We start from the raw sequence: 12,761 nt of genomic DNA on the forward strand, positions 1-12,761 counted from the left end.
GCCGGCCGGCAGATTCGTTACAAGTACATTTTGATCGCTGTAATAGGTTCTATCACAGCGATCAAAATAAAAAAAATAATAAATAAACCCCCCCTTTATCACCCCCATAGGTAGGGACAAAAATAAAATAAAGACATTTTTTTTTTTTCTTTGCTCGGTTAGGGTTAGGGTTAGTTCACACTGCATCTAAGCAGTCCGTTAGACGGACTACGTTACACCACGGCATAAACGCGGTGTAACGTAGTCCATTATGGCCGCCATTGACAGCAATGTCGGACGCATCACTAGCACACGCCCACAATGGGTGTACACTAGGGATGTGCCGTCATTGAGTGATGGACCTGGAGACGCGGGCTGCAGCGTTTCCGGCTCAGACACTGCTAGCGCAGATAGAGCATCTGCTAGCTCTATCTGCGCTAGCGCGATGCAAACGTCGGCACTTGCGCTAACAGCAGCCCGTTAGCGTATGTGCTGAACGGGCTGCTGCTAGCGCAATGTGAACCTGGAATTAGGGTTAGGGTTTGGGTTACGGCTAGAATTAGGGTTAGAACTAGGGTTAGGGTTAGAATTAGGCTTTGTGCACACGGTGCGGATTTGGCTGCGGATCTGCAGCAGATTTGGTTGCGGATCCGCAGCGGATTGGCCGCTGCGGATTCGTAGCAGTTTTCCATCAGGTTTACAGTACTATGTAAACCTATGGAAAACCAAATCCGCTGTGCCCATGGTGCGGAAAATACCGCGCGGAAACGCTGTGTTGTATTTTCTGCAGCATGTCAATTCTTTGTGCGGATTCCGCAGCGTTTTACACCTGTTCCTCAATAGGAATCCACAGGTGAAATGCGCACAAAAAACACTGGAAATCCCCTGTAAATCCGCAGGTAAAATGCAGTGCCTTTTACCTGCGGATTTTTCAAAAATGGTGCGGAAAAATCTCACACGAATCCGCAACGTGGGCACATAGCCTTAGGGTTAGGGTTGGAATTAGGGCTAGGGTTTGAAATAGGGTTAAGATTAGGCTTGTGTTAGGGTTATGGTTAGGGGTGTGTTGGGGTTAGGGTTGGGATTAGGGTTAAGGGTGTGTTGGGGTTAGGGTTGTGGTTAGGGGTGTGATTAGGGTTATGGCTAGAGTTGGGATAAGGGTTAGGAGTGTGTTGGGGTTAGGGTTGGAGTTAGAATTGAGGGGTTTCCACTGTTTAGGCACATCAGGGGTCTCCAAACGCAACATGGCGCCACCATTGATTCCAGTCAATCTTGCATTCAAAAAGTCAAATGGTGCTCCCTCCCTTCCGAGCCCCGACATGCACCCAAACAGTGGTTTACCCCCACATATGGGGTACCAGCATACTCAGGACAAACTGGGCAACAATTATTGGTGTCCAATTTCTCCTGTTACCCTTGTGAAAATAAAAAAAATTGCTTGCTAAAACATCATTTTTGAGGAAAGAAAAATGATTTTTTATTTTCAAGGCTCTGCGTTGTAAACTTCTGTGAAGCACTTGGGGGTTCAAAGTGCTCACAACACATCTAGATAAGTTCCTTGGGGGGTCTAGTTTCCAAAATGGGGTCACTTGTGGGGTTTTTTTTACTGTTTAGGCACATCAGGGGCTCTGCAAACGCAACGTGACGCCCGCAGACCATTCCATCAAAGTCTGCATTTCAAAAGTCACTACTTCCCTTCCAAGCCCCGACGTGTGCCCAAACAGTGGTCCCCCCCCCCCCACATATGGGGTATCGGCGTACTCAGGACAAACTGGACAACAACTTTTTGGGCCCAATTTCTCCTATTACTCTTGTGAAAGTAAAAAATTGTGGGCTATAAAATAATTTTTGAGGAAAGAAAAATGATTTTTTATTTTCACGGCTCTGCGTTATAATCTTCTGTGAAGCACTTGAGGGTTTAAAGTGGTCACCACACATCTAGATTAGTTCCATGGGAGGTATAGTGGGGTCACATGTGGGGAAGCTTCAATGTTTAGGCACACAGGGGCTCTCCAAACGCAACATGGTGTCCGCTAATGATTGGAGCTAATTTTTCATTCAAAAGTCAAATGGCGCTCCTTCCTTTCCGAGCCTTGCCGTGTGCACAAACAGTGGTTTGTGACCACATATGAGGTATCGGCGTACTCGGGAGAAATTTCCCAACACATTTTAGGATCCATTTTATCCTGTTACCCATGTGATAATGAAAAAATTGAGGCTAAAAGAAATTTTTTGTGAAAAAAAAGTACTTTTTCATTTTTACGGATCAATTTGTGAAGCACCTTGGGGTCCAACGTGCTCACTATGCATCTAGATAAGTTCCTTGGGGGGTCTAGCTTCCAAAATGGGGTCACCTGTGGGGGAGCTCCAATGTTTAGGCACACGGGCTCTCCAAACGCGACATGGTGTCCGCTAAAGATTGGAGCCAATTTTTAACTGAAAGTCAAATGGCGCTCCTTCCCTTCCGAGCCCTGTCGTGCGCCCAAACAGTGGTTCCCCCCCACATATGGGGTATCGGTGTACTCAGGACAAATTTTACAATAACTTTTGGTGTCCAGTTTCTCCTTTTACCATTGGGAAAATAAAAAAAATTGTTGCTAAAACATCATTTTTGTGACTAAAAAGTTAAATGTTCATTTTTTCCTTCCATGTTGCTTCTGTTGCTGTGAAGCACCTGAAGGGTTAATAAACTTCTTGAATGTGGTTTTGAGCACCTTGAGGGGTGCATTTTTTAGAATGGTGTCACTTTTGGGTATTTTCAGCCATATAGACCCCTCAAACTGACTTCAAATGTGAGGTGGTCCCTAAAAAAATGGTTTTGTAAATTTTGCTGTAAAAATGAGAAATCGCTGGTCAAATTTTAACCCTTATAACTACCGTACCTAGCAAAAAAGAATTTTGGTTCCAAAATTGTGCTGGTGTAAAGTAGACATGTGGGTAATGTTGTTTATTAACTATTTTGTGTCACATAACTCTCTAGTTTAACAGAATAAAAATTAACAATTTGAAAATTGCTAAATTTTCAAAATTTTAGCCAATTTTCCATTTTTTTCACAAATAAACGCAAAAATTATCAACCTAAATTTACTACTAGCATGAAGCCCAATATGTCACGAAAAAACAATCTCAGAACCGCTAGGATTCGTTGAAGCGTTCCTGAGTTATTACCTCATGAAGGGACCCTGGTCAGAATTACAAAAAACGGCCAGGTCTTTAAGGTCAAAATAGGCTGGGTCATGAAGGGGTTAAAAATAATGTTTCAAGTTTGTGTTATTATTTATTTATAAAGTATTCTAATTTACTGAGATAATGACTTTTGGGTTTTCATTGGCTGTAAGCCATAATCATCAATATTAACAGAAATAAACACTTGAAATAGATCACTTTGTTTGTAGTGACTCTATATAATATAGGAGTTTCACTTTCTGCATTGAAGAACTGAAATAAATTAACTTTTTGATGATATTCTAATTTTGTGAAGTTGTCTAAAAAGGGTCACAATACTAATGTTCTTTCAAGAAACAAGACAATGAGGAGTGACTTCCCATGTGTAGCTTACCACAGTGAGGTGCCCATTCTTGGCCTTGTACACCTGGGATTCTGCTGCTGTTATGAAATCAATCACTGCAGTCTTGTTTTGAAAGTAAAATTTGATGCTAGGAAGTAAAAAGTAGTAATGCATTATTTTGTAAAACATTTTTATTCTAGTCTAGCAGACAGGATGTAAAATGGTTTGTGATGAACCACTAGCAACTGCAAACTTTTACCTTAAAGGGGTAGTCTGTCTCCACTCACTTCTGTATCAGGAGGTGAGCACAGCCAGCGATGTAATATCTCCATATACCTGCTGGCTCACCTGTGCCTGGTGCAGGTATCGCACACTTGTCCTCTTGTCTACACAAGTGTGCATGAAAGTGTATGTAGACATGTCACCAGCAGCGCTTACCTCCCAATGTGGAGGTGAGTGAAACCCTTTAACCCCCTAAAGATAAACCCAGTTACAGACTTTAAAGGGAAGCGGTCAGCCGCTTTTCCTGTTACACTGTCAAATGTGATCAAATCACAATTTCCTTGCAGATTACCAGTATATTTGTTGGTAAATAGCATTTTTGTAGGTGACCGGTTCCCTTTAACTATAATACATAGGTAAATCATTACACTGCCATAACATTATGCCTATAAAATGGACATTTATAAGGGGCACCCCTCAGAAAAGCCCTACCTGGCATTAGTGCAAACGTTGTTGATCAGGCACCATTTGAACATCTACTATATAATTGTCTAAGGGTCACTTCCGTCTGTCTGTCACGGTTATTCATTCGCTGATTGGTCTCGGCAGCTGCCTGTCATGGCTGCCGCGACCAATCAGCGATGGCCACAGTCCGGAAGAAAATGGCCGCTCCTTACTCCCCGCAGTCAGTGCCTGTCGCCCGCATACTCCCCTCCGGACACCGCTAACACAGGGTTAATGCCGGCGGTAACGGACTGCGTTATGCCGCGGGTAACGCACTCCGTTACCGCCGCCATTAACCCTATGTGTCCCCAACTTTTTACTATTGACGCTGCCTATGCGGCATCAATAGTAAAAGATGTAATGTTAAAAATAATTAAAAATAAATAAAACCTGCTATACTCACCCTCCGTAGCAGCTCGCGCCAGCCGCCATCTTCCGTTGCAGGTTCCGGTGGCAGAAGGACCTGCCATGACGTCACGGTCATGTGACCACGACGTCCTCACAGGCCCTGCGCGCCTGCGCGACAAGGACCTGCCATGACGTCACGGTCATGTGACCGCGACGTCATCACAGGCCCTGCGCTACAAAGACATGCCATGACGTCACGGTCATGTGACCACGACGTCCTCACAGGCCCTGCGCGAGAAGGACCTGCCATGACGTCACGGTCATGTGACCGCGATGTCATCACAGGCCCTGCGCTACAAAGACCTGCCATGACGTCAGTCATGTGACCATGACGTAATCACAGGTCCTGCGCTCATACCAACCCTGGGACCGGAAGCTGCCGTGGACTACAAGGGCTCCCTTTAAAAGGTGAGTATATGTTTATTTTTTATTTTTTAACCTGTGACAAACCTGGCTGGGCAATATACTACGTAGCTGGGCAATATACTACATGGCTCTGTGCTGTATACTACTTTGCTGCGAAATATACTACGTCACTGGGCAATATACTACGCCACTGTGCAATATACTTCGTGGTTCTGTGCTGTATACTACATCACTGTGCAATATACTACGTAGCTATACTACGTCACCAGGCGCTATACTACGTCACTGGGCAATATACTACGTGGCTCTGTGCTGTATACTACGTGGACATGCATATTCTAGAATACCCGATGTGTTCGAATCGGGCCACCATCTAGTGTAACCATAATTACACATCAAATTCATCCTGCCCATCAAATTAATCAAAAGGGCAGGCAGTTTGTACACCAGAAATGCTACTTCAGTCCTAGACTGGAGTACTATTTCTGGTGCGGTGCACGTCCCTGAGAAGAGGCACCGAATTCTTTAGATGGCGCACACCTCTTAGTGAATTCAGTGCCTTCTAATCCATCAGGACTGGTGTAGCACAAGTGTGCACTGTGGCAATCTTGGATCAACTCCATAGACTGCTTAGAGCTGAGCAGCAAAGACCTCCAAGTGGAGTATCTAAAAGAAAGTCCCATCCAGTCAGCCTTGTTAGGTATGCTTTTGTTGTTGTTGTTTTTTTTTTTCATAGAATAAAGCCGTCTGTGAGTTAATTATCATACAGATATATTTTAACTTTTTTTATATATTACCTTCCTTTGCATATGTTGACAGCATCTTGTTTAGAAGCCAGCATGGACAGTTTGGTGATCAATTCAAAAATATGGTCACATTGTAATACAACATCACCCTGTAATTAAAAAAAAAAATGTAAGTTTTCTCTGCAAGTAATTTTGGCTAAAATATTGTTAAATTGGAAATTTTCTGTTAACAGTTCTATACAATGCCACGCATGTAAATAGTGGTACAATGCTGCCTGGCCACCTTACTGAAAGTGTGGCTACTGGGAGAAAATGAACTTATTTCCTCCTGGGAGCTGCTGGCTTCCAGTCATGGAGACAAGCACAGAACAGCTACCGCTCACTATATTTTGATGTGTACACTCCGGCTCTTTGACAGCTTGCTTTGCACCGATATGCTGCAGAGCCGGCTATCAATCAAAGTGCCAGGGCTTGCTTAATGCCACCGCTGACAATAGAGAGAATCGTGACTGTAGCCTTTCTGAGCATGTCCCTATACCAAAAAGCTGACCGCCATGGTAGCCACACTCTCAGTAAGGCGGCCAGGCAGCATTATAATGCTATTTACTTCCAGATTAACCCTTTATCTACAGGTAACTAGCATTATCCTAGGTAACAGGTTCCCTATAGATCAGGGGTGTCAAACTGCATTCCTCGAGGGCCGCAAACCATGCGTGTTTTCAAGATTTCCTTAGCTTTGCACAAGGTGCTGTAATCATTGTGTGTGTGTAGGTGATTAAATTATCACCTGTGCAGTATAAGGAAATCCTGAAAACATGACCTGTTTGCAGCCATCGAGGATTGCAGTTTGACACCCCTGCTATAGATGGTCATTTAGATATAATAGTTCTGTCCCCATACCACATGCTCGTTGTCGGCAGCATATCACGTTTAAACTAAAAATCTGCCCTCGACAAGAATAATTGCCCACACAAACAATCTAATCAGCTGACAATCTGCTCCTCGTTTACTCGTGTAAATGCACAGCAAACAGTTATTATTTCAGTTTTCATAAATCTGCTCTTTAGTATTTACAAAAATACTTCACTTTCTTAAAAAAAAAAAAAAAAAAAAAAGGAAAATTTCCACATGCAAGGTTGAGTATATCAAACCAGAATTGCTTTTTACCTTCTGTTTTTTGTCTTCTGGAGGTACATGGATCACTAAGAATCCGTCACTCAAGTTACTGACAGATATTTCTAGAAAAATATATATATTATGATTACGTTAATCATTTACATTTACATAATTAGTTACCATTATGCCATTGCATACCATCCTCTAATTTTTACCAGTCATAAAGGCAAAATTGTGTAATTGTTTTTATTACAGTTCAAGGTTTGCGCCTGCTGATAAGCTCCCGTCATTTTGTAAGTGAAGTCAAGGTCGTTGTATTTAGGTGAATTAACTATTTAAATAGACTTAAAGGGGATATCCAGGACTTTAATAAAAAAATGTGACTAAGCACTAACAGGCATGTAGTTTCTAACATAGGGCAACTACCTGGCGCCTGTCATTGACCGCTCCTGCCAGAAATTCAGCCACTCCCTGTTGACAGAGGAACGGTTTATCTTCCTGTTGACAGGGCAGGACTACTGGTGTCATGCTGATTGACAGCTGACTCCTTCAAGTAGGCAGCAGGGAGCCTGCTGTCAATCAGCATGACACCAGTAGTCTCACCCTGTCAGCATGAAAAGAACCTGCCACTGTGGTGATGTCAGCAGAAGTCTGCGCTGGCAGCAAACGATGTCGAGCACAACAGGCACGTAGGTAGCAACTACCTGCCTGTTGGTCCTTGGGCACGTTTTTTTTTTTTTTTTTTTAAATAAAGGAGTTGTCCACTACTAGGACAACCTCTTCTTGAACTAAATGTTTGGCCCCAATAAAAAAAAAACTATACTCTTTTCCCGGGCCAGTTCTGTTCCTGCAGTGTCTGCACTCGCTTGAAGCTCTGGTGCATTGCAATCCATTTATACCAGCAATCAGAGTAATGAAAGTTAGTCTCATAGAGGGACTAAGTAAAAAAAAATTAAAGAAATGTTTTTAATTAAAAAAAAAAAAACACAAAAAAAACGATAAATACTTATATATATGTAAAACAAAAAAGTACACACTTGGTATCGTGGCATCTGGAACAACCTGATCTATAAACCTGTCACACTAATTAACCCTGTAAAAAAATAAATAAATGTGGTAAAAAACTACGCTTTTCATCATATCGCTGAACAAAAAGTGGAATAAAATGCGATCAAAAGGTCAAATGTAAATAAAATGGTATTGGTGTAAACGCCATCTTGCATCACAAAAAAACAAGCTGTCATACCGCTCTGTCAGTGGAGAAATAGAAAAAACTATAGCTCTTGGAATGTAGTGATGCAAAAAAGATTAAATTATTTACCGGTAATGGGATGGGAGAGAGTCAGTGCCCCCTCCATACTCCCCTCCAGTCAGCGGCCACATAGGGTTTTAGCAGTCCGTTAAACGGACTGCGTTACACTGCGGTGTAATGCAGTCCGTTAACGCTGCTATCAACCCTGTGACCAACTTTTTACTATTGATACTGCCTATGCAGCATCAATAGTAAAAACATATAATGTTAAAAATAATAAAAAACTAAAAAATCATTATATTCTCACCTTCAGGCGCCTTTCCCGCTCCTCACGACACTCCGGTCCCAAGAATGCATTTCGGCAATGACCGGAGATTACGTAGCGGTCTCGTGAGACCGCTACATCATCACGTGTTATTGCCGCAATGCATTATTGGGACCGGAGCATCGCGAGGAGCATCGCTAAATGCCTGGCCTGGATCCAGGGGCCACCAGAAGGTGAGTATATAACTATTTTTTATTTTAATTGTTTTTTTTAACAGGGATATGGTGCCCACATTGCTATATACTACGTGGTCTGTGTTATATACTGTGTGGGCTGTGTTATATACTGTGTTGCCTGTATTATATACTACGTCTCTGTGCTATAAACTACGTGGGCTGTGCTATATACTTCGTGGCTGTGCAATATACTACGTGGGCTGTGCTATATACTACGTGGGCTGTGCTATATACTACGTGGGCTGTGCTATATACTTCGTGGGCTGTGCTATATACTACATGGCTGTGCAATATACTACATGGCTGTGCTATATACTACGTGGGCTGTGCTACATATTACTATACATATTCTAGAATACCCGATGCGTTAGAATCGGGCCACCATCTAGTAATAAATAAAAGCAGACTTGCACTGAAGAAACCAAGTGTTAAGGGAGAGAGAGGATTTTTAATGATGCTGAAATATGCACACAAAAAAGTAATCAATAAGATTGATGCAAATACTTCTGAAATCCACACCTGTTAGTAGAAATGGGTTGTGCCCGTAGCACATTAAAGGCAGGGGTATAAGAAGCTGGAGTGTATGATACTCAACATTTATTGCACTATGCCCATGAGAGTCTAAAAAGAAAAAGCTGTAATAAAGATTTTTAGGCTTATTAAAGGGAAAAAAGATTTTCCTGGATATGGCTGCGTTAGATGGAAAAAAAGGGGGAGGTTAGTGAGCATAAAAATAAACAGCCAGGTTCATGTGTTTGGCAAATAATATGTCAAAACATGTTATTTTGACATATTATTTGCCAAACACATGAACCTGGCCATTTATTTTTATGCTCAATAACCTCCCCCTTTTTTCCAGCTAGTGCAGCCATATCCAGGAGAATTTATCATCTTTTTTCCCTTTATTAATCATAAAAATCTTTATTACAGCTTTTTCTTTTTTGATTCACATGGGCATAGTGCAATAAATGTTGAGTATCATACACTCCAGCTAATTATACCCCTGCCTTTAATGTGCTACAGGCATAACCAATTTCTACTAACAAGTGTAGATTTGCATCAATCCTATTGATTACTTTTTTGTGTGCAAATTTCAGCATCAGTAAAAATCCTATTTCTCCCTTAACATTATTTTTCTTCAGCGCAAGTCTGCTTTTATTTATTATTAGATTACACCCGGTCCCTCTGTGGTTGGCTTCTTGACCTTCGGCAGCTGTAAACCTTTGTGCATTAGCGCCACTATAATTACAAATCATTTAAAATCTGTAGACATGCACAGGCTGGGATGGGCTACAGGACAATAGGCAAGTAGGTTGGTGAGAAAGCAACTCTTGGCACAATTATTAGAAAATGGAAGAAACAGAAGATGACTGTCAGCCTTCCTCGTTCTGGGGCTCAATGCAACATCTCGCCTCGTGGGGTAAGGATCATTCTGAGAAAGCCAGGAATCAGCCCAGAACTACACAGGAGAACCTGGTCAATGGCCTGAAGAGAGCTAGGACCACAGTATTAAACATTACCATTAGTGACACTCCATCATCATGGATTAATATCCTTCACGGTACATAAGACCCCTGCTCATGCCAGTACATATCCAGGCCCATTTGAAGTTTACCAATGACCATCTGGATGATCAAGAGGAGGCATGGAAGAATGTCATGTGATCACATGAGACCAAAATAGAAGTTTTTGGTATCAACTCCACTCATTTGATTGGAGGAAGAAGGATGACTACAACCCCAAGAACACTTTCCCAAACTTGAAGCGAGGTAGGGGAAACATACGTTGGGGGTGCTTTTCTGCAAACAGGACAGACTACTCCACCGTATTGAAGGGAGGATGGATAGGGTCATGTTTTGCGAGATTTTGGCCAATAACCTCCTTCCCTCAGTAAGAGCGTTGAAGATGGGTCATGACTGGGTCTTCCTTCCAGCATGACAAAGACCCAAAACACTAAGCCAAGGCAATGAAGGAGTGGCTCCGAAAGAAGCATTTCAAGGTCCTAGAGTGGCCTAGACAGTCTCCAGACCTGAACCCAATAGATAATCTATTATGCCCAGGGACAGCCTCGAAACTTGAAAGATCTGGAGAAGATCTGTATGGAGGAGTGCGCCAAAATCCCTGCTGCAGTGTGTGCAAACAGGAAACGTCTGACCTCGGTAATTGTAAACAAAGGTTTCTGTATCAAATAATACCAAATACAAATAATGTACCATGCAATAAAATGCAAATTAATTGTGTAAAATGTGATTTTCTGGATTTTTTTAATTCTGTCTCTCAAAGTTGAAGTGTACCTATGATGAAAAAAATACAGACCTCTGCCTGAGGAGGTGGTGATGGCGAACTCAGTCGAGGGGTTCAAGAGAGGCCTGGATGTCTTCCTGGAGCAGAACAATATTGTATCATACAATTATTAGATTCTGTAGAAGGACGTAGATCTGGGGATTTATTATGATGGAATATAGGCTGAACTGGAGGGACAAATGTCTTTTTTCGGCCTTACTAACTATGTTACTATGTTACTATTCTTTGTAGATGGGAAAACTTGCGAAATCGTCACTGTATCAAATACTTATTTTCCCCACTGTATATCTTTGTTATCGGTTTTCTGCTCTTAAGTATAGTGGATATTAGACTTGGAAAAAACCTTCTCTGAATTAAGTGACCTTTCAAATTCCATGCTGTCGAGTGAAACCCAGTTCCTTGTGAATGCCAGACTGGACCTTGGATAAGTAGATCCAGGATCTCTGGTAAGGTCCATGGATGATCGACATCAGCCTCCTCCATGAAAACAATGTTCTTTTGGGTTGGAATGGGGCTAGCATGATTATTCTCACCTGGTCCTTCCTGAACTTCCTTAGTACCACTGGAATCAGTATTACTGGTGGAAAGACATAGGCTAAATCGAAGTTCCATTTGATTTGGAAGGCATCTACTACATGAGGATTTTCCCTGAGATTTAACGAACAGAACTTTTTTACCTTCCTGTTCCGCCTGTTTGCAAATAGGTCTATACTCAGAAGGTCTACTATTTGTTGGAAGACTGCTGGATTCAGGGCCCGCTTCCCGTGTCTTAGGCTGGGTTCACACTAGCGTTTGTGTACGCAGCATAGGGCTGCATAATTCTTACCTTCAGATTCGCATACATCCGCATCCGTCCTGCGTACCTATCTTTAACCTTGTATACGCAGGGACATGCTTGGTCATGCGTTGTATTCGGATGCGTCCCCATGCGGCGTGTTGTGTTCGGCAGGCACATCAAAATGCCGCATGGGGACGCATCCACATACAACGCATGACCATTCATATCCCTGCGTACACAAGGTTAAAGATAGATACGCAGGACAGATGCAATGCAAATCTGAAAGTAAGAAGTACGCAGCCTTATGCTGCGTACACAAATGCTAGTGTGAACCCAGCCTTAGTCAATTGCAGCTTAGGAAGTCTTTCCCTTTTATGTACAGTGCTTTCAATAACAAGATGCTTTTCTGCCATCGAGAAAATTTCCTCTGTTGCCGCCATCAAGGAGAAAGAGCTTGTTACCCCCCTGATGGTTGATGTAAGCCACCGTTCTTCGATTGTCTGACAGGATACAACCATGGCAGCTTTGGAGAGGTGAGAGAAATTCATTCACTGAATATTTCACTCCCAGAAGTTCTTTCATGTTAGAGGAACTACCCTTCTCATGTTCAAACACCTTGAACTATGCAGTCTCTCAGATGCACTCCCTATCCACTTATGCTATTCAGTAGGTTACTGTTCTTGATGGGCGGATAGCCTCTTTCTGATGTGGTGCAGTCATTGAGGAAAGAAAAACAATTATTCTTTCTGTAAAATAGTTTATATTGTGTAAATCCGGCAAAACATATAAAAAAATTATATAAATGTGGTATCACTGTAATCGTACTGACCCGAATAATAAAGTTGTCTTATCACTGTTGCCACACGATGAATTGCATAAAAATTCCTGAATTGCTGGTTTTTGTTCATCTTGCCTCCCAAAAATCAGAATAGAAAGCAATCAAAAAGTGTTATTGCCACGAAAATGGTACCAAAAAAAGTTGACTCATCTCGCAAGAAACAAGCTCTCACATTAATCTGCCTGTAAAAATATAGCTCTCAAAAATATAGCGATGCAAAAGTTTTGCAAAAAAATAAA

General features: G+C 42.1%; 1 protein-coding gene across 1 annotated transcript in view; it reads right to left on the bottom strand.

Moving 5' to 3' along the window:
• Nucleotides 1-12,761, bottom strand: part of MYO1H (myosin IH) — a 209,884-nt gene that overhangs the window by 9,477 nt on the left and 187,646 nt on the right. The window contains exons 28-30 of the mRNA XM_069759473.1: nt 6,901-6,971; nt 5,785-5,882; nt 3,539-3,635 (exon numbers count right to left, since the gene is read on the bottom strand). Of these exons, the coding sequence (XP_069615574.1) occupies nt 3,539-3,635; nt 5,785-5,882; nt 6,901-6,971 (266 nt within the window). The remainder of the gene's footprint in view (nt 1-3,538; nt 3,636-5,784; nt 5,883-6,900; nt 6,972-12,761) is intronic.

Source organism: Ranitomeya imitator, chromosome 1 (assembly GCF_032444005.1).
Source record: "Ranitomeya imitator isolate aRanImi1 chromosome 1, aRanImi1.pri, whole genome shotgun sequence".
NCBI classification, from domain to species: Eukaryota; Metazoa; Chordata; class Amphibia; order Anura; family Dendrobatidae; genus Ranitomeya; species Ranitomeya imitator.